At 44.4% G+C, this 22236-nt stretch overlaps 1 protein-coding gene across 6 annotated transcripts in view; it reads left to right on the forward strand.

Annotated features, from left to right (window-relative positions):
* The window catches only part of CCDC63 (coiled-coil domain containing 63), a 48116-nt gene that overhangs the window by 21964 nt on the left and 3916 nt on the right, over window positions 1-22236 (forward strand). For 3 of the 6 annotated variants that reach the window (XM_029048285.2, XM_007655356.3, XM_007655350.2), the window contains 10 exons: window positions 1896-1990; window positions 3045-3208; window positions 4317-4506; window positions 6160-6279; window positions 8706-8887; window positions 9914-10095; window positions 11603-11820; window positions 14147-14221; window positions 16375-16567; window positions 20631-20831. In XM_029048285.2, the coding sequence (XP_028904118.1) occupies window positions 1979-1990; window positions 3045-3208; window positions 4317-4506; window positions 6160-6279; window positions 8706-8887; window positions 9914-10095; window positions 11603-11820; window positions 14147-14221; window positions 16375-16567; window positions 20631-20831 (1537 nt within the window). In that variant the 5' untranslated portion in view covers window positions 1896-1978. The remainder of the gene's footprint in view (window positions 1-1895; window positions 1991-3044; window positions 3209-4316; window positions 4507-6159; window positions 6280-8705; window positions 8888-9913; window positions 10096-11602; window positions 11821-14146; window positions 14222-16374; window positions 16568-20630; window positions 20832-22236) is intronic. The other 3 variants (XM_029048309.2, XM_007655365.3, XM_007655375.2) reach the window with 2 other exon arrangements.

Below are 22236 nucleotides of genomic sequence, written 5' to 3' on the forward strand. Positions count from 1 at the left end.
TACTCTCCAGCTAACATTCTTCACCCCGTCCAAGGTCATGATCAGACTGTACCCCGCTCTAAATCTCTCCCACCTCTGACCCTTTACACTTAGGTACAAATGTATTTTCAATTGTAGGATGAACTATTCTGCTACATCCTGACATATTTGCACCATTACATATATCTTCGTTCTTCCTCCAGTTCCCACTGTTTGTAAATCATTTTTGCTTGCTTCCCACATTGTGGGCAGGGAGTGTATCTGGCTTTTTTTGTTGTATTGTACTCTCCGAAGTGCTTAGTACAGTGCTCTGCACACATTAAGTGCTCAATAAATAGGATTGAATTAATGAATGAATGAAATCAATGGTATTTATTGAACACCCGTTGAGTATAAAAGACTGTACAAAGTGTTTGAAAGAGTACAACAGAAATGAGACACAAATTCTCTGCCCTCAAAGAGTTTACAATCAAATTGGGGAGACAGACCAAGAACATTTACAAATATCTGGAGCTAGAGGTGGAGCAAGGATACAAGAAGAAGTAGTGTAATATGTCACTGCAGTAGGACCTGGGTTCTAATCCTGGCCCCGCCTCGTGTCTGCTCTGTGACCTTGGGCAAGTCATTTCACTTCTCTGTGCCTCAGCTATAAAAATGGGAATTAAGAACATGAGCCCTATGTGGGACAGGGGCTGTGTCCAACCTGATTAGCTGTATCTACCTCAGCGCTTAAAACAGAGCTTGAGACAGTAAACTATCAACAAATAATTATCCCTTTGAGAAGCAGTGTGGGCTAGTGGATACAGCATGGGCCTGGGTGTCAGGACCTGGGGGCCATGAGCCCCTTGTGGGACATGGACTGTGTCCAACCTTGTATCTACCCCAGCGCTTAGTACAGTGCCTTGGCACAGAGTAAACATTTAACAAATACCATAAAAATGTCACAATGAAATCAGTGACTTCCTAATTAAAATACAGCTGAAAGTACATAAGCATTGATGTGACGAGGATAGGAAATACATATATAAAAACTAAGACTGTAAATTCCTTGTGGGCAGGGAAGGCATTACGTTCCTGATGTACTCTCCCAAGAGCTTGGTGAAGGCCTTAGCACGATAGACGTTCAGTAAATCCCATTACTTAATCGATTGATTGATCAGGAGGACACCATTCAGTAATCAGAAATAGAAAAATACGATCATCCTGTTACCAAAGAATCCAAAGAAAGGACCATTAGCCTGGGTTTAAGGACACTTGGGTTCTACCTCCACATCGGCCACCAGTTTAGCACATTGCTTCTTTCTGAGCCTCCAGCCCCTCCACCCTAAGGTGCTCTGTACAAGGAGCATGAATTCCACTGGTGTCATGGACACTGTGGGATTAGCCAGTTAGTGTGGGCACAGTCCTCTCAGCACCTCAGATTATGTAAGAGCAAAGGGTGATTATATTTCAAATGCAGATTTTATAACAATGCTGATCAGTGATTTTCAGCTTCAGATTTAAATAAAGGAAAACGCCTACAGAAGGAAATCAAGCAGGCAGAAGAGAGAACTTTATTTTAACCCTTTCTGTGGTTGGCTGTATGTGTCACATAGGGGTAAATCCTGTTTTGGATAGCATGTGTTCACTCTTTCTCTAAGGGAATGTAGGTACTTAGAGGGTAAGAGAAACACTTAAGCCATCTGCTCTGCCCCTAATAATAAACCTGATAAGAGGAACATTTTTTTCACCATAACATTGCAAAAAATGTTCTTCTTCTGTACAACTGGGGAGCCATCTGTGATTATTTTCTCATAAGCCAAGCATAATCAGAGGAAAGGGAATGAAAAGGGATATGGAAAGGGATGAGTCTTACAGTCCTGTTGCTCTTCACTGACTTGAATGGCAAACTGAATTCTTTCTCTTACTCCACCTAGAAGCAAGCCTTGCAGAGGGAGAAGATCACTGAAATTGACCTTGTCAAAATCTTAACACAGAAGGAAAGGCAGATATCTTCAAAATGCCATCAAAGGTAAAATCAGATAACCAGGGAATTGTTAAAGAGGTGGGAAGAAGCGGCACAGTTATTTTACAAACTGTTAGAAATCTTTGAGTGCTGATCGGAATTTATTGCTATTTATTGTTATATTGTACTCTCCCAAGTGCTTAGTACAGTGCTCTGCACACAGTAAGCACTCAGGAGATACTATGAAATGAATGAATTTAATGGGGGAAAACAAAAATGAAGAGTGCAGCATTCCTCTCCCCACTATGATAGTAAAAGTTACATTTCCCCAGCCAGACTGGCCCCCAAAAGGTATCATCTATGCCACAGGTGCCACAACAAACTTGGGGTTGTAAGAAAAGAGCATGCTTATGTAGCAGGCAGAATAATAATAACGATAATGTCAGTATTTGTTAAGAATTTACTATGTGCAAAGCACTGTTCTAATCTCTGGGGGGATACAAGGTGATCAGGTTGTCCCTCATGGGGCTCACAGTCTTCATCCTCATTTTACAGATGAGTTAACTGAGGCCCGGAGAAGTTAAGTGACTTGCCCAAGTCACATAGCTGACAAGTGGCGGAGCCGGGATTAGAACCCATGACCTCTGACTCCCAAGCCTGTGCTCTTTCCACTGAGCCACATTGCTTCTCTTGTGTTCATAAGGAAGTGGGAGGCCCACCCACTCCTTTCTGCTTCCTCCCATTCCCTCTCTTTCCCTTCTCCATCCCCTTCCCTGTTCTTCCCTAGGGAACCAAAGTGGGAGATGGGAGGGACAATTGGACGATTAAGAGCAATTATTAATCCAGTGGTCCTGTGAGATGCTCTGAGTTCTTTGCTGATTAAGGCCTTGGATTCCATGGAGAGCCAAAATGAGGATTTCCTTAAGCCATTAGACAGTGTTCCCTTTGCCTCTGTTTCCCTCTGGACTGTAAGCTCGTTATGGGCAGGGAACAGGTCTACAGACATTGTTATACTGTACTCTCTCAAGCGCTTAGTACAGTTCTCTGCACACAGTAAGTGCTCAATAAATACAGTTGATTGATTTTGCCTTCCTATAACCCAATTATTTTGGATCGCCAGCAGTGGAGAAAGCGTCTGCAGAAAGACCGCATGGAACTCACTGAAAAAGAGAAACAAATAATGGAAGAGGAAGAGCTAAGGAAACTGGAGCAACAGTTCCGTAAAATGCTGGAAAGTCGCAAATCTCTAGCTCTCAAAACTCAGAAGCAAATACTCAAGCAGTGGTATGTGGAGCTGAGATTTACTCCCAGTGGAGTTAACCCCATAATCCAGATTCTCTTCACAAGGAGGCTGCCTGCCTGAGACCAAAGACCGGGGGAAGCCACTGGGTGCTTTTTCTTTTTGAGGGATTTGTTAAGCACTTACTATGTGCCAGGCACTGAATTAAGCACCCAGATAGATCAAGCTATTCAGGTTGGACACAGTCCATGTCCCACATGGGGCTCACAGTCTTAATCTCCATTTTGCAGATGAGGTAACTGAGTCACAGAGAAGCTAAGTGATTTGCCCAAGGTCACCCAGCAGACAAGTGACAGAGCTGGGATTAGAAACCAGGTCCTTCTGACTCCCAGGCCCATGCCCTTTCCAGTAGGCCACATTGCTTCTTGATTAATACAGAAAAAGTATTACAGACTGTTTTCTCAGGAAGATAGGATTTGAAAAACAACCCACTGATTAGCATGTAGATATGGTGAATTAAAAGCACTCCTGAATGTTATTGATTACCATTCACTGGCTTCTTGGTATCACAGACACCTCAATTTCTTTATCCATACAGTGAGGAGAATGATACAATCCACCTTCAGTAAACTCCTGATTATCCAGGGGCTGATTTGCTAGCTCGTGAGTTATTCAGACCTGGCACCTCTTCTTCCTTCCAGTGGGTGTGCTCTCCCCCTTGTTCCTTTCACTTGCCCTGAGGGCTGCCATTAAAGGATGGGCCAGGGAAAAGAAAGAAGGCAAATGGCAAATTAATCCATTTAGATAATTATGGGTAGTCTCAATAACAGATTTACTGATGGAAGAAGGGGCTGAAACTATGACTAGAATGAAGTTTTCCAGGAGTACATAGATGTCAGTAACTCATGATCTCCCTATTGCCGATTGCTTCAGGGCATTGAAAAAGCACGGGCCAAATGGAAAGGGGGACTTGCAGCATTCAGAGGGAGATTCCACAGGGGTTTTTGATCCAAATGAACAAAATACAAGTAGGGAGTCTCGGGAATTAGTATATGTAAAATGGTTTGACGACCTCAGATGAGAAGCGCCAAGTAGGAAACATATTAGACTTGTCAATAGCCAGGTTTCATTCCCTAATGGTTTTTTCAACAGCAAAGAAATAGAAGCTCTGAAAGAGGAGCATGATGAGATTTTACTGCTTTTGAATCTTGTGAGATCACCAAAAAACTTGCAGCTGGATAACAGAAACTGCACCGAACTCCAATTTTTGCTACAAACCAAGGAGGAGTATGATTCTTTGATTAAAACTTTGAGAAGTCTACTAGCAGAACTGGATGAGAAGGTATAGTCCTAGTAAAGTGTTGACTGAATACCTATGGCTCCCAGTGTCCAAACTCACCGGTAACAGCATCACATTTTCATTCAATCGTATTTAATGAGCACTTACTGTGTGCAGAGCACTGTACTAGGCTCTTGGAAAGTACAGTTCGGCAACAGAGACAATCCCTACCCAACAATGGGCTCACAGTCTAGAAGATTTTGAACATGGAACCCTCATGAGTGTTTTCAAAACATTAAGTCCATGGGAAAATTGCAACTTTCTTAGGTAACAAATTTCTACCCTTTCTGCAGCCTTTGAAAGTGACTCCCATTGAACAGTATAAAGTAGCCACAGGGAATAAAACTCTAAATTTAATCTCCCATCCCAGAGAAACTGCTGTGCCCAAAGAAACTGCAGCTTCTCTCTATGTGGAACTTGCATTAAAGGGTTTCTGGGAGAACAACTTTAAATTCAGACTTCATAATATTCTCCCCTCTGAGCCAAAGATGCTGCAAGATCAGTGGAGAGGCCTCATTTCATGCATATAAATGAGCCATTGATCAAGTCCACCCAAGTCCACCCAGAGCAAGCCATAGACCAATTTCCTTGAGAAGTCTCAAGTTTTCTTCAAATTACATTCATGTACAGAAACCTTTTCTACGCAGATCAAAAGGATATTGGCAAACTATAGTTTTACCATAGTAGTTTGGGATTTGCGGGGGGAGTAGAAGTTGGATTGATTGACAGCAGCTGCTTGAGAATCCTAGGCCTTGTGCCTTGTTTCCCTTACCCCAGGGCCAGCACTCAGGGATTCTGGGATCTGTCATGTGGTCCCCCAGAGTGACGGCATGGTAGAGGGAAATGGCTGGAGGCTGGTAAACCCAGAGATGCATTCTGCCAATCAGGAGCACATGTTCTTGTTCTTCTGACAACTTGTATTTTGTGTCAGGTGATAGATACTGGTCAGAAATAGAAATTTTCTTTAAATAAATCATTTCCAAAACTGTACTTCACCCCCCGAAGACCCAGGCATCAACTTTACTTTGGGATGTCTACTATTCATTTCCAAATAAGCACAGAGGGTAAAAATGAAAAAAAGATAGGATAAGAGAATGGATTACAGATCTGTGAATCGAGAATAATTCCAGCAGATTCTTTTCCCCTCCTCCCAGGAAAGGATCTGATGTCCACCATCTTGCATTTACTTGAAACAGGTCCCCATCCAAAGGGATTAAATTTGAACTTGAATGGACGCTGAATTTGGAGCATGAGATTGGGCTAAATAACCCTACCGGCTCTTTCTCTTTAATTCTCTGAAAACATTCCCCAACCATTTCCCAAAACTATTTACCTAAGACCACACCTAACCCAGATGTTACTGTTTCAGTCTCCTTGAAAAACTCATTCAACTCTGAAAAACTCCTTTCCACCCTCCCCTCTGAAACTTTCTTTACAGTTCCCCCTGGATCTGTAAAATTCAGCTCAAAAATGAAAACAGTGACTCCTTTTGTAACATTCCCAACAGACAAATTTCCCTCTCTCCCTACTTTGATGGTTGTTTTTGGCATTTCAAATGCAATTCCTCTCACATCCTCCAATCCACCTCACACCATGGGAAATAGGATGTATGTCATCCCCACAGAGTGAATTCCAATGTGGAGATCTCTTTTATAGATACTTGAAACAGAGAAGACAGTTCTCAAACAAAATCAGATCTTAGTGAAAATACAGAAGGCAAACTGTCCCCGGAGAATACAAAAGCAGATTCAAATTTTGGAGACTCGTCTTCAGCAAGTAAGTAAAGTCTTCTGTACTCTTCATTAGTTTTGCACTACTGAGTGTAAAACCCTAGACTATTCATTCAATAGTATTTATTGAGCACTTACTATGTGCAGAGCACTGTACTAAGCGCTTGCAATGTACAAATCGGCAACAGATAGAAACAGTCCCTGTCCTTTGACGGGCTTACAGTCTAATCGGGAGACAGGCAGACAAGAACAATGGCAATAAATAGAGTCAAGGGGAAGAACATCTCATTAAAACAATGTCAAATAAATAGAATCAGGGTGATGTATATCTCATTAAACAAAATGAATAGGGTGATGAAGATATATATAGTTGAGCGGATGAGTACAGTGCTGAGGGGGTGGGATGGGAGAGGGGGAGGAGGAGAAGGAAAGGGGGAGAAGAGGGTTTAGCTGCGGAGAGGTAAAGGGGGTGGTAGAGGGAGCAGAGGGAAAAGGGGGGAGCTCAGTCTGGGAAGGCCTCTTGGAGGAGGTGAGCTTTAAGTAGGGATTTGAAGAGGGGAAGAGAATTAGATTGTCGGAGGTGAGGAGGGAGGGCATTCCAGGGCCCTGGGAGGACGTGGCCCAGGGGTCGATGGCAGGATAGGCGAGACCGAGGGACGGTGAGGAGGTGGGTGGCAGAGGAGCGGAGCGTGCGGGGTGGGCAGTAGAAAGAGAGAAGGGAGGAGAGGTAGGAAGGGGCAAGGTGATGGAGAGCCTTGAAGCCTAGAGTGAGAAGTTTTTGTTTTGAGCGGAGGTTGATAGGCAACCACTGGAGTTGTTTAAGAAGGGGAGTGTCATGCCCAGAACGTTTCTGTCAGGAAGATGAGCCGGGTAGTGGAGTGAAGAATAGACTGGAGCAGGGAGAGAGAGGAGGAAGGGAGATCAGAGAGCAGGCTGACACAGTAGTCTAGCCGGGATATTACGAGAACCTGTAGCAGTAAGGTAGCCGTTTGGGTGGAGAGGAAAGGGGGGATCTTGGCGATATTATAAAGCTGAGACCGGCAGGTCTTGGTAACGGATCGGATGTGTGGGGTGAAAGAGAGAGATGAGTCAAAGATGACACCGAGGTTGCGGGCCTGAGAGATGGGAAGGATGGTCGTACCATCCACGGTGATAGGGAAGTCTGGGAGAGGACCGGGCTTGGGAGGGAAGATGAGGAGCTCATCTAGGTACTTTGGGAGTGGAGGGGTGGACAAGGAATTTCAGTGGAACACTGAGACAGTAGTAACATTCTATGGAAGAGGTCACAGACACAAATGAAGACCCAGTATGTTAATACTTCACTGAAGACTTCTTTTCTGTAGGAGTGCTAAGGAACGGCATGTCTCTTTGAAAAAGGGAAGTGCTAATAAATCTCTCCTATGAATCGACACCTTACTGTGGCAGGAGAGTTTGCAAATGCCGTTGAAGCTTAGAGCTGTGCCACTGAGATATTCTCTCGCTAGGGTTACCCAAAGTGGAAAGGTCTAAGCTTAAGCGTCAGACAAAGTTGATTCACTTGTGCTAGGCAGCAGCAGCATGGGAAAAAGTCAGAGGTGGATGTTCATATGATCAAAATGTTGATCAAAGACAATGGCAGAGAGTTAAGCTTTTACGGTGCAGAAGAAGACAATGGTAAACCACTTCTGTATTTTTCACTCTATGGATAAAAAAGTCCATAAAGTCTCTGTGAATTGGAAATAACTCAACGGTATTTGATAATGACAACTCAATAAATGCCTCCATGGAACGAAGGAGAAGAAATATTTTTCTAGAGCTCTTCTGTCCAGCCCACCACAACCAAACAGTGGTTCAGAGCCCTCTAGCTTTGTGACCAACATTAGCGAGGAATCTCACCCCTGCCTCTCCCCACATTTTCACAACCAGATTCAGACTTGAAAATTGATTGAGTCTTTTCCTAGTAGAAAAAAAGCATAGAATGCACACGCACATATACAGGAACAACAGCCTTGCTAACAGTCAACTTGCTTCACTGAATCAATCTATCAGTGTAGACCATAAGCTTCTTATGGGCAGGGAATGTGTCTAATGACTGTTATACTGCAGTCTCCCAAGCACTTAGGGCAGTGCTCTGCACACAGAAAGCACTCCATCAATCAATCATATTTATTGAATGCTTACTGTGTGCAGAGCACTGTACTAAGTTCTTGGGAGAGTACAATATAACAGTTGGTGCTCAATAAATGTGATTGATTGATTGATTACTGAGTGCTTAACTATGCATCCTAAGCACCTGGGAAAGAACAATAAAATAGAGTTGGTAGACCCAGTCTCTGTCCACAAGGAGCCACTGCTCAGAATAAGTAACATTTGTTGCTGGACATTGATTTCATTTCGTTCATTTTGTACCTCTCTATTCATTCCTCTTCCAGGGGATCTCCTTTTCTCTCCAGGGCCCCTTTTGAAGATATTCATTTGGCTCTTTTTTTGTAGGTCACTGTGCAGTTTGATACATTACTGACCTCTAATGCCAAATTACGGCAGGATATTGATAACTTGAGGTTTGAGAGAGAAGCTTTTGACATTGTCTACCAGCACCTTTACAAACAGGTTGTGCACCAGAAGAAGATCATGAATGTGGCCATTGAGCAGTCCACCCAAGCCTATGATCAGCGGTAGGTTGTGGCAGAAGGTATCAGGATTGGAACCATTTTGTAAGGTTCTTCTTTAGAATCCCAGTACCCTCCCTGGGCTGGGATTCACAGCACATGCTCAGTACCACACTTATGTACATATCTGTAATTTATTTATTGATATTGCTGTCTTGACTATAAGCTTCTTATGGGGAGGGAATATGTCAGTTGAATTGTTATATTGTACTCTCCCAAGTGCTTAGTACAATGCTTTGCCCATAGTAAGTGCTAAATAAATGCGATCAACTGACTGATTGACATGCTGATTAATGAAATGTTTATGACAATGTGACATGTAATCCCGATGCTCTCCCCATGTGGATGTGGTCTAGTGTAAAGGACACGGGTCTGGGAGTCAGGGGAACCTGGAATCTCATCCTTCCTCCTCCACTTCTCTGCTGTGTGACCCTGGGCAAGTCACTTGTCTTCTCTGTGTCTCAGTTTCCTCATCTATAAAATGTTGTTTAGATAACTTTTTTCCCTCCTTTAGACTTTATCCAACCTGATTATCTCATATCAGCCCCAACACTTAGCCCAGTGTGTGGTATAAGGATTGTTCAGTTTGGAATTTACCCAAGTCCCACTGGGGCCTTGTTCCTATGGCATCTTATTACAGGTTGGAGTCTGAGCCAATTAGTCAAGGGTATTCATTGAATGCTGACTCTGTGACATGCACTATATGAGACTCTTGGGGGAGAACAGTATGAAGAAATTAATAGACATGTTCCCTGCTCAAAAGGATTTTACATTCTAGAAGGGGAGGTAGATGTTAAATTACTACTAGGGGAAATGGAAGAGTATAAGGTTATGTACTAAGTATGGTGGGCTGTGGGTAGGTGAATAATAAGTGCTTCAGGGATATGGATCCAAGTGCATAGGTGACACAGAAGGCAGGATGAGTAGGGGAAATGAGGGTGTAGTGAGAAGCAAGGAAAGGAAAGTTTCTTGAGTGGGATTGACCTATGAGACCGAAGCATCATGGGCAGCTTCTTGTATTTCTCTTCAAAGGGTGGAAGCGATGGCCAGAATTGCCGCCATGAAGGACAGACGGCAGAAGGACGTTATCCAGTACAACTTGGAGATCCGGGAACTGCAGCGCATCTTTGATCGTGAAGTAAAGCTCAAGAACTTCATAACCGTCAAGCTTATGGATCGCACTGAATTCGAGGAACAAGCCAAAATGGAAGGAGGTTTGCAGGAAAATTTGTGGTCATTCCCTTCACCAGTCTGTTTGATTTGACAGTTTCAAAAGTGTCATTTGGAGAGAAAAATACCAAGTCTGCCTAGTCCCCTCATGCCCTGGGGCAGGGTTTCCCTGTTGGGGGAACCCCTGATATCACTGCCGGCGAGTTGAGGGACCAGATGCAGGTGGCTGCTACCACTCTCTATAACAGAACCTTGAAAAAAGTCCATGTACCTCTGGGAAGCTTTTCCCTAATTCCCTCTGAGGGAGTAAGACTTCTTGGGTCAGATATCTGGCCAAGTGAACCCCTTTCCCCTGCTTGTAGAAAGGACCTCTGACTCCCACCAACAGGTCTTCAGTCAGCAAAAAGCCCACCTTCCCATCAGTCAATTTTATTTATTGAGTGCTTACTGTGTGCAGAACACTCTACTAAGTCCTTGGGACAGTGCAATATAAGGTAACAGACTCATTTCCTGCCCACAATGAGCTTACAGGCCTCCTTGCCCCCTGTGGTAATTAAACTAGCCCTCTAATACAGAATCTAAAACCTTAGCTTTTTTTAGCTCCATGTTTGTCCTCCAGGAGGTCCCCGCTGTTCCCCACTCAACCCCTGGACTTATTCCCTTGAGGGTTTTCATTCTTTCACACCCCTTCCATTCCCAAACTACCTTTCTCTTGCCTCTTCTCCAATTAATTTTCCTAGACAGGACCCCAACATTCCAAGGTCAGAGGGGGTAGTGCCTCAATCCCCAGGCCTTGGGAGGATCAGGGTCCTCTGCTAAACTGACTAAATGTAGAGAATGGACCATCCCTACATACTGGGGTCTGGCAATGGAAGGAGCAGAATCTGGGAATTTTCTAGGTATTTTGGCATTTAATAAGAAGCATTCAAACTCTATGCAAGAGAATTTTGAATCAACAGATTGAGTCCTTTTTTGGGTAATATTTTGCTGCATCTGGGACTATATACAGCTGATAATTTGATAAATCTGAAAAATTGTGAGTTTGGTGGTCTGAACTCAGGGAGGGAGCCCCATTTCATTTCTTTTATCAGGATCCAGGTCACCTAGCAGCACTTGCTCCCCTTGGTCCTTTTCTGCCCTGTCCTCTTTTTTTTAATGGTATTTGCTAAGCACTTACTATGTGCCGGGCACTGTACTAATTACTGGGGCAAATCAGGTTGGACTAGTCCATGTCCCAACATGGGATTCACATCCCTACTCCCCATTTTTACAGATGAGGTAACTGATGTAGAGAGAAATTAAGTGACTTGCCCTCGCAGCAGTAAAGTAGCGAAGGTGGGATTACAGCCCAGGTCCTTCTGACTCTCAGGCCTGTGCTCTATCCACTAAGCCTTGCTGCTCCTCCTTCACGTTCCTCCTTTGGTTTTCCAGCTCAGCTCACATTTTGACTTCTGGTCCTTGTCCTGGAGGAAACGGCCCCAGGCTCAGGACTGGAGGATTCACTGGCACTCCTTGGGGCCCATTGCACTTCAGCTTTGCTCTCCTTTTCAGCTCTGAAGGCGAGCAAGCGGGTCAAGCACAAAATCGAGAGTTTTGAGTGTTACGAGGTGGCACATATGCGCCTGCTCAAACTGGCTGGGGACAGGACCCTTGATGAGTTGGTGCAGGATTTCTTGGCAAAGGAAGAGAAGAACTTTGCCAGGTTCAGCTATGTCACGGAACTGAATAATGACATGGAGATGCTTCACAAGAAGATCCAAAGCATTCAGGTCTCTTTCCTTTTTGCTTGGCTGTAAATGAACGACGGGACCGTGTTTAACGAAGACCATAATAATTATGACATTTGTTAAGCGCTTATTGTGTGGCGAGCACACTACTAAGTACTGGGGTTGGTAAAAGACAAATGGGTTGGACGTAGTCCTTGACTTACATGGGACTACCAGTCTAAGTAGGAGGGAGAAAAGGCAATGAATCCCTAATTTACAGATAAGGAAACTGAGGCACAGAGAAGTTAAGTGACTTGCCAGGGTTACATAGCAGGCAAGAGACAGAACCAGGAATAAAACTCAGGTCCTCTGACTCCTAGGCCCATGCCCTTTCCATTAGGCCATGCTGCTTCCCAGTAATGGTAGTATTAACAATATAAATAATTATGGTATTTGTTAAGGACTTACTATGTGCCAAATACTGTTCCAAGTGCTGATGTAATAATAATAATTATGGTATTTGTTAAGCACTTACTATGTGCCGAGCACTGTTCTAGATTGTCCCACTTGGGGCTCACAGTCTTAATTCCCATTTTACAGATGAGGTAACTGAGGCATAGAGACCCTAAGTGGCTTGTCCAAGGTCACACAGCAGAAAAGTGATAGAGCCAGGATTAGAATCTGTGTCCTATGATTCCCAAGCCCATGCACTTTCCACTAAGCCACACTGCTTCTCTAATACTGATTAAGCGCTTACTATGTGCAAAGCACTGTATTAAGCACCGGGAAAGAAATAGCAGGTTAAGATCCCGGGCCCCCAGGGGACTCACCATCTCAGAAGAAGGGGGAGAAAAAGAGTTGGCAACTGAATGCAATGAAAAATGAGCAAAAATATGAAAGACATTAGAATGACGATATTCAGGAAAGGAGCAGCAGGGTTTTAGGCTCCTCATGTCTCAGGCCAATAGTCCTAGAAATCGTACTGTGATGGCCACGAAAGAGACTTCCTCAATAATCTGAAAGTAGGGAAGGCCTCACTCTGCTGTCTGAGTCCTTTCTGGGCTGGAGCAGGGAATAATGGGATCCCAGCGGCCTGGGAATGGGGCAGCCTCTCTCCCCCAGAGATTAGCTGTGAAGGGGGTGGTGAGTGGCTCAGACTGCTGCTGCTGCTGCTGCTGCTGTTCAAATCCTGCCTGGGCTGACCACCCATGGCCTCCCAGCTGAAATTGGGTCTTTTAGGGGTTGCACCAGCTGGATTTCGGTGAGCAGAAAATGAGCAGAATTTGGTTTGGGCTCACCCCATCGGGACTTTAGTGTTCCTAATGAACATCTCCAATATTTTTTTTTCCTATCCCATGTTCCGAGGAGGACACGTTGTTCAGCAGACAAGCCAAGGGCCAACAAAAATCTCAGAACAAGTGTCTTTGAAAATGAAAGCAGCTTGTAAAAATAACTAACCACCAAATCCTCCAGTCTCTCCTCCAGGAGACCTAAGCCTCCTCGTGACTGCCATCTGGTACTCAGCGTTAGGATTGCAGGACAGGTTTTCCAGCTAAAATAAGAATGATGATCTCCTTTTGCAGGGTGGTTTTTACATGAATTTCAGGGGAGAGAGTCTGATTGAAAACATTTGTACAAGCCAATGTTAAATAGGAGCTCTGGGCCTGACATTTTGCCTGAGAATTTTAAAGGAGAAGAAAGCAGTTAAAATAATAATAATTGTGAAGTTCTTATTATGTGCTAAGTCCCATATTAAGAATTGGGGTAGATAAAAGCTAATTGGGTTGGATGCAGTTGCTGTTCCTCATAGGATTCATATTCTAAGTAGGAAGGAGAAAAGAAATTGAATCCCCATTTTAAGATGAGGAAAGTGAGGCACAGAGAATTAAGTGATTTGCCCCACATCACACAGAAAGCAGGCAGCAGGACCAGTATTGGAACCCAGGTCCTCCAATTCTCAGGGCTCATGTTCTTTTCTCTAGGTCACAATGGTTCTACAGTTCAGGCCATTTTATCATTCTCTGATTGAGTGAAAGCCAGCCCAAGTCAACAGTAAGATTAGAGGGCAACAAAAACCAAACTGGTATCAGTTTTCAGTTTTGGCCTCCTGGGTTTAAAGGAAATGGGAAATTTCTTTTGCATAATTTTTCTCTATGATGGAGTAATTTTGGAAGCCCTCTATTAGTGAAGAAAAAGTAGATGGACATGCATCCAGATAGGAAGCAGTCTTGATGATGGTCACAACGTACAGAAATAAAACTATACTTTCAATGTTACTGTTCCACAGCGAAGCTCGTGATTATTCTCAGTACAAACTTAGAATGGGGTAATTATTTTTAGCAGGAAAGGGATTATAATTTCACTCTTAGTGTGGTTCCATTTTATCCAGGATGAAATTCTTTACTTAAGATCCCAGCAGAAAACCTCTGATGATGAAAGTCATAGCACTCTGAAGCACATGGAGGTAAGGTCAGCTTCCCCCAGGGAAATTTAAAAAAACCCAAACCAAAACGAAACAAAAAAATGACGGCTTTCACCTTGGCTGAGATTTGAGTTCCATCATCCTCTGTCTTCACGTGGGCATCCATACCAGGGGCTGGTGTCCTGTCCTGTCGTGTGTGTGTGTGTGTGTGTGTGTGTGTGTGTAATCTTTCCACCTGTGGGTTCCTGACACCTTCCCCCATGGGGAACTAATTGGTGTGAGTGCAAGGCTTTTGCCGAAGCTTTCTCACTAATCTGAACGTAGCATCCTGTTGCTTATTCTTCCTCCCACTTTTTCTCCAAATCATTTTTTCCTTCCTCCTCAACATTTTGTTTTTGAGTCACAGGCAGCGGTGTTCTGCTTCTGATGTGGCACTAGGGGTCGCCAAAGCACTTGCTGTCCATAGACTTTGCCTCCCACAGCCCACCTTCTTCTACCTCCCAACACTTGAGCTTTTTCCCCTTATCTCACTCCTGAGCCCAGACAGACTCAGACTTAGGCTCCTGGGAAGTAACACACATTCTTCAGTGCAATTGGAAATGTGCTATTTACCCGGCTGTTCCCATCCAAACCCCCAGGGTCCACTTTCTGTCCTTCTTTAGTTGCCCGTTTCCAATTATGTGTAAATAAGTCTCCTGAAAGTCACAAACTCCTCTACAGTCCCAGTTTACATTTAGTATGGTATATCCCAGGCCAGAAAAGAACAACTTTACCTTTGATTTTTCAGGTCTAATTATTAATAATAACAATAATAATAATAATGTTGGTATTTGTTAAGTGCTCACTATGTGTCAAGCACTGTTCTAAGCGCTGGGGGAGATACAAGGTAATCAGGTTGTCCCAGGTGGGGTTCGCAGTCTTAATCCCCATTTTACAGATGAGGTAACTGAGGCACAGAGAAGTTAAGTGGCTTGCCCTAGGTCACACAGGTGACAAATGGCCTATTACTCCCAAGCCCTTGCTCTTTCCACTGAGCCATGAGGCCCTTCCATGTATTTTTTTCCCAGTGCTTAGTATGATGCTCAGCATGTAGTCAGTGCTTAATAAATGTTATTATTATGAACATATACTCCTGACACACCTTGGAGTTACAGGGCAGTTGAGGAGGTTGGGAAGGAGGGGATGGTGTCAAATTTTCTAGTGCTAAATCACTAGGCTTCCCAGCAGTTAGGTTGATTTCCCATTTTTATGATGAAAAAGGGAGATCAATACCCTGTGTAAAAACTCAGCCAAAAAATGCTGTTTTTATTCTTGAGACTTTTCAGAGGGAATACCAAAACCCAAAATTCATCACTGATTTCTTTGTGTGCCTTAACACAAATGGCAGGAAACCATGTAAAAGACTCAGGAACAATTCAAGAATTTACTCCACTTGATTCCTGGAGCCCCTTTACTGTTATGATCTTTATAAAAAAAAAAGAAACTCCTGCTTTGAGTAGGGCACTGTACTATGTGCTTTGGGGAATTATAAGAGAAGAACAGGAAAAGGCCCTCCTCTTGAGGAGCTTGTAATCCTGACAGGACAAAACAGAAAATGCTCACAAAAGAGGAATGCATAGAACGTGCTGATAGGAGTTTTTTTTAAGTTCAAGTGCCAATACAAATTATATACATACCCCAGTTTTAGACATCACAGTCATGTGTACCTAAGATTTGCAAGGCTCACCATCTGTGAAATTCATCCCAGAAGATGAAGCTAGAATCATGGGTGTCCAATCACTGCGGTCAGTGGGGTTTCCTGAGCTAGATGCATACACTTGACCAGACTGGAGAGTTTCTAATCAGGGTGAAAATCCCCATAATGGTGACTTTCCCACATTAGCTCTTTGTAGCCTCCCCCCCCCTCCAGATCGTCACTCCCTCCTGTCCCTGAAATCCTGGCCTCATTTTGGCCTCGTTGCTCATAATGGAAATTTGGTGCCTCTGGCTACAGTGGAGGATTCTACCAGTTTTGGAAGTTGGGTGGAGGGGGGGTGGAGAGGGAGAGGGAAAGGTTAATCTGGGAAGTGTTCCTAAAACAGGTAGGCAGAAGTCTGAGAAAGGGAAGGAATCCCTGTTGATGAAGAGGAGGGATGGGGTGGTTGGCTCCCAGAATCCTGATGGTTCTTGGGTTGGACTTTGATATCTTCTGGCAGGAGAAATTGGACAAGACCACGGAGGAAGCCAACCTTTTGGAGATTACCAACAAAAAGATTTGCAAAGTCCTCGACCAGCTCAAGGTTGGGGTGCAGTTCCTCTTCAAAAAGATAGACTGTGATGCCACTGATATCATGGAGCACTTGGGAGAGACAGGAAATGTCAAAGATAACAATTTGGCACATTTCTTTGGTAACTACAGATGTGCTTCTTTGTATTTTTTTAAAAAAATTGTCAATAGCTGCAAAAGTAAGAATATGTAAACAGCACCACCATCCTTCCCATCTCTCAAGCCTGGAGTCTCAGTGTTATCCTTGACTCATCTTTCTCATTCAACCCACAGATTCAATCTATCATTGATTCCTGTTGGTTCAATCTTTACAACATTGCTATAATCTACCCTTTCCTCTCCATTCAAACTGCTACAATGTTAATCCAAGCCTTTATACTAGCCTACCTTTATTACTTTATCAGCCTCCTTGTTGACTTCTCCGCCTCCTGTCTCTCCCCACTCCAATCCATTCTTCACTCTGCTGCCCGGATCATTTTTCTATAAAAACATTCAGTCCATATTTCCAGAGGTTGCCCATCCACCCCAACATAAGCAGAAACTCCTTACCATTGGCTTTAAAGTACTCAGTCACTTTGCCCTCTCCTACCTCACCCTCACTGCTCTCTTATTACAACCCAGCTGGCACACTTCACTCCTCTAAAGCCAACCTACTCACTGTACCTCGATCTAGTCTGTCCCACTGCCGCTCACATCCTGCCTCTGGCCCTCCCTCTTCCTATCCATTAGGCAATTACTCTCCCCACCTTCAAAGACTTACTGAAGGCACAACTCCTCCTAAAGGGCCTCCCAGGCTTGTCTAATGCCACTGAGTAGTCTTCGATCCATAGCAACGCCATGGTCACATCTTTCCCAGAATACCCCACTTCCACCTGCAATCATCCTGATAGTGTATCCATAGTTTTCTTGGTAAAAATATGTAAGTGGTTTTTTTTTTGTATTTGTTAAGTGCTTACTATGTACAGAGCACTGTTCTAAGCGCTGGGGTAGACACAGGGGAATCAGGTTGTCCCACATGGGGCTCACAGTCTTCATCCTCATTTTACAGATGAGGGACCTGAGGCACAGAAAAGTTAAGTGCAGAGGCATATCCATTCCATTCCTAGCTCGGGCAGTGGCTAGTGAATGGAAGGTAATCTGCTACAAGTCAAAAGTCATCTGTAATGGACAGCAGCGGCATGGGCGAGAATCAAGGGCAAAAACTCGAGTTTACTGCGCAGAAGGAGGCAATGGTAAACCACTGAGAAGCAGCATGGCTCAGTGGAAAGAGCACGGGCTTTGGAGTCAGAGGTCACGTGGCTCAGTGGAAAGAGCATGGGCTTTGGAGTCAGAGGTCATGGGTTCAAATCCCGGCTCGGCCACTTGTCAGCTGTGTGACTTTGGGCAAGTCACTTAACTTCTCGGTGCCTCAGTTACCTCATCTGTAAAATGGGGATTAAGACTGTGAGCCCCACGTGGGACAACCTGATTCCCCTGTGTCTACCCCAGTGCTTAGAACAGTGCTCGGCACATAGTAAGCACTTAACAAATACTAACATTAGGTCCTGGGTTCGTATCCCAGCTCTGCCACTTGCCAGGTGTGTGACTTTGGGCAAGTCACTTAACTTCTCTGTGCCTCAGTTACCTTGTCTGTAAAATGGGGATTAAGACTGTGAGCCCCACGTGGGACAACCTGATTCCCCTGTGTCTACCCCAGCGCTTAGAACAGTGCTTGGCACATAGTAAGCGCTTAACAAATACCAACATTAGTATTATTATTAAGTGACTTGCCCACAGTCACACAGCTGAGAAGTGGCAGAGCTGGGATACGAACCCATGACCTCTGACTCCAAAGCCCGTACTCTTTCCACTGAGCCACGCTGCTTCTCAGTGGTTTACCATTGCCTCTTGTGCAGTAAACTCAAATTTTTGCCCTTGATTCTCGCCCATGCCGCTGCTGCCCATTACAGATGACTTTTGACTTGTAGCAGATTACCTTCCATTCACTAGCCACTCCCCGAGCTAGGAATGGAATGGATATGCCTCTGCTTGACTCTTCCTCCTGTAGTCGAGACTGGTAGAGTACTGGGAAGTCTCTAGGTGTGATCCTGAAGAGTGGACCTCCCAGACTAAGCCCTTATTTTTTCTTTTTTCCCACTTCCCTCTGCATCACCCTAGTTTACTACCTTTATTTACCTCCCCTCTCAGCTCCACAGCCCTTATGTCCATATCTGTAATTTATTTAGTTATATTGAAGTCTGTCTTCTCCTCTAGACTGTAAGCTCATTGTGGGCAGCGATTGTGTCTACCAACTCTGTTGTACTCTCCCAATACCTTAGAACAGTGCTCTGCACACCGTAAGCATTCAATAAATATGATTGATTGAGCATGGTTGTTAGCTGGGATCTGGGACCCCTGGGTTGCATTGTTAGCTACTGATTTGTTATGCAGGCTGAGGTGAAACACCCGCAGGATATCCCAGTCAATCAATCCCTCATATCTGGCAGACCACTGCTCCCCTTATCATCAAGACCCTTCTGAAATCACATCTCCTCTGAGAAACCTTCCCTGATTAATCAGTGGTATTTTAAAAGCATTTCCTGTGTAAAGAATACTGTACTAAGTGCTTGGGAGAGTAAAATAGAGTTGGTAGATAGGATCTCTGCCCTCAGGGAACTTTCAGTCTAGTGGAGGAGGCAGACACTAAAATGTTACACTAAAATAAGGAAGTACTAGAATATAAAGTGCTACAGGCCAAGTGCCTAAGAGGTGCAGAGATGCTTATGGGAAGCAGCGTGGCTCAGTGGAAAGAGCAGAGCCTTGGGAGTCAGAGGTCATGGGTTTGAATCCCGGCTCTGCCGCTTGTCAGCTGTGTGACTGTGGGCAAGTCAATTAACTTCTCTGTGCTTCAGTTACCTCGACTGTAAAATGGGGATGAAGACTGTGAGCCTCGTGTGGGACAATCTGATTACCCTGGGTCTATCCCAGCACTTAGAACGGTGCTCTGCACATAGTAAGCACTTAACAAATACCAACATTATTATTATGCTTAAGTGGCAGCAAAGGGGCTAAGGAGAGGGGGAGGTGAAAGATTAGGGAAACAGTGTAGCCTAGTGGGAAAAGCACAAGCCTGGGAGTCAGAGACTCTGGGTTCTAATCCTGGCTCTATCACTCAATGGCTGAGGAACCTTGAGCAAGTTACTTAACTTCTCTGTGCCTCAGTTTTCTGAACTGTAAAATGGGGATTCAATACCTGTTCTCCCTCCTACTTAGACTGTGAGACCCATGTGGAGTAGGGACTGTAACTTACCTGATTAACTTGTATCTACTTAGTGCTTAGAACAGTGCTTGATGCGTAGTAAGCACTTAACAAGTAACTTTATTTTTATTACTATCATTATATTATTGTTAACAGTGCACTTGGTTCTCTATCCTTTGGGCACTTGTTATTCACCCCACTTTCAGCCCCACAACACTTATGTACATATCCGGAATTTATTTATTTGGATGTCTGTCTCCCACTTTAGGCTGCAAACTCACTGTGGGCAGGGAATGGTCCACCAATTCTGTTGTATTATACTCTCCCAAGCTCTTAGTAGAGTGCCCTGCACACAGTAAGTGCTCAATAAATACCATTAATTAATCAGGGAAGGACTCCCAAAGGAGATGTAATTTCAAAAAGGTCTTTGGGATAGGGGGAGCACTGATCTGCTGGATACGAAAGGTGAGAGAATTCCAGGTAGGAGAGAAGGTGTGAACAAGAGGTCAGCGGTGAGAAATGAAAACAAGGTACAGTGAGTCTTTCTGCCCTATTTTTCTTCTGCCTTCAGCCTTCTTCATGGTCACTCCCCCTACCTCCAGGACTAAGTGGCTTTTGGTGAAAATTTAGGGACTCAGCAGCATGGCGTAGTGGATAGAGCATGGGTCTGGGAGTCAGAAGGTCCATGCGTTCTAATCTTGGCTCTGCCACTTGTCTGCTGTATGACCTTGGGCAAGTCACTTCACTTCTCTGGGCCTCAGTTACCTCATCTGTAAAATGGGGATTGAGAATGTGAGTACCACGTGGGACAGGAACTGTGTCCAACCTGATTTGCTTATATCCACCCTAGCACTTAGTACAGTGCCTATCACATAGTAATCACTCAACAAATGTCATTATTACTATTATTATTAATAATAATAAAGATTACTGTCCTGTTTTCCCAGCAATCATTGAAAAGAAAACGAACGAGCTACTTTTGATGGAATCCTACCTGCGCTTGAAGGACAAGGACAAAGATCAGGATTCTCTGATCCCCTTTGTCAATCCCTTTTTGAGTGGCTCTCCTTTCCTGAAACATATAGATGCTATTAAAGTCATCCCTCCACCTCTCAGCAGTGATGTTTACACCGACAAGCTAGATGATTGTAAGTCACTTGATTGCTTCTTTCCTCTCCACCAGTTCCTTAGACCAGCAACATTAAGCCAAACAAAATGCATAAAAGTCCAAGGCACAGCCATTCCAGAATTTGGTCTCTGGCAGGAGACCCCAAGTATCCTCGGAGGCAGAGTATGGTGATCGCTCTCCTTGAAAGTCATCCTGTGGTTAGAGATGTATACTCCCTGAATTTCCCTTGTAATTCGTCACGGAATTGTCCCCGGCAAATCTAACTGAAACAGTCTCGAGCCTTTAAAAACCCTTACATGTGCTTCTAACAACTCATTTTTGGAATGAATCTTTGGAGAGGGATGCCAGCTCTATGGGAGCAAAAGAGACCCCCTATGGGAGTGAACCTGAGTGGGCAAAGCTATCAGTTTCATCCACACAGCTTTTTGAGCAGGCGGGCAGTCAGATGCCCTTCCAGTCAGATAGTCCCAACAGTCTGGGGATGAGGTGGGGGCCTGGGCTCTGGAGCCACTGCGGTGGCATGAAGCTTGTGGAACCACTGTTCCACTTCCCAGCCAGAGCCCCCAACTGGCAGCAACAACTCCGGCTCATTTGGCTTATCCTGGGCCAGCCCTGAGCTGCTACTGCTTGGCTAGTGATGGTGGTGGAAGAGGAAAAAGAAGGTGAGGAGGGGACAGCACTGTGGCAGAATGTAAGAACCTTCCTCCTTTGCTCTTCTCCATCCTCTTCCTCCTCCTTCTCCCTTGCCCCTCATTTTATATACCTTTCTCTCTCTTCTTCCACCCTTTTCTTTTTTCCTGTCCCTTCTCTGCCTGTTTTCTTCTCTCTTCCCCCTTCCCTCTGTTCCTTACCCTCCCTCTCTGCCCTGCTCCTCAAAGCCCTGCCCTCAATATTCCACCTCCTGCAGGACTTGACCACCAAACTCTGCTTCCAAACTGAAATTCTTCCTCTCCACTTTACCCCCTCGGCTTTGGAGTTTATATCTATATTTCCTCCCCCTCTAGACTGTAAACCAGTGCTCTACATGTAGTAAGAGCTCAATAATTAGCAATGATGATGATGATGAGTACAGTGGTGGAATCCCGCTTGTCAGCTGTGTGACTTTGGGCAAGTCACTTAACTTCTCTGGGCCTCAGTTCCCTCAACTGTAAAATGGGGATTAAGACTGTGAGCCCCACGCGGGACAACCTGATTACCCTGTATCTACCCCAGCGCTTAGAACAGTGCTCTGCACATAGTAAGTGCTTAACAAATACCAACATCATTATTATTATTATTATTGTTATTATCCAGGACTCTCAGCAAACCAAAAATGGAGTCGTCCCCTTATGATTTTTAAGCTCTTCCCTTCCGCAAATGACCTACTCTGATTCTTTTTTGAGTCCCCTCATTACACCAGCTGGATTATTAATGCAGGGATCTGG

This window comes from Ornithorhynchus anatinus, chromosome 2 (assembly GCF_004115215.2).
Source record: "Ornithorhynchus anatinus isolate Pmale09 chromosome 2, mOrnAna1.pri.v4, whole genome shotgun sequence".
NCBI classification, from domain to species: Eukaryota; Metazoa; Chordata; class Mammalia; order Monotremata; family Ornithorhynchidae; genus Ornithorhynchus; species Ornithorhynchus anatinus.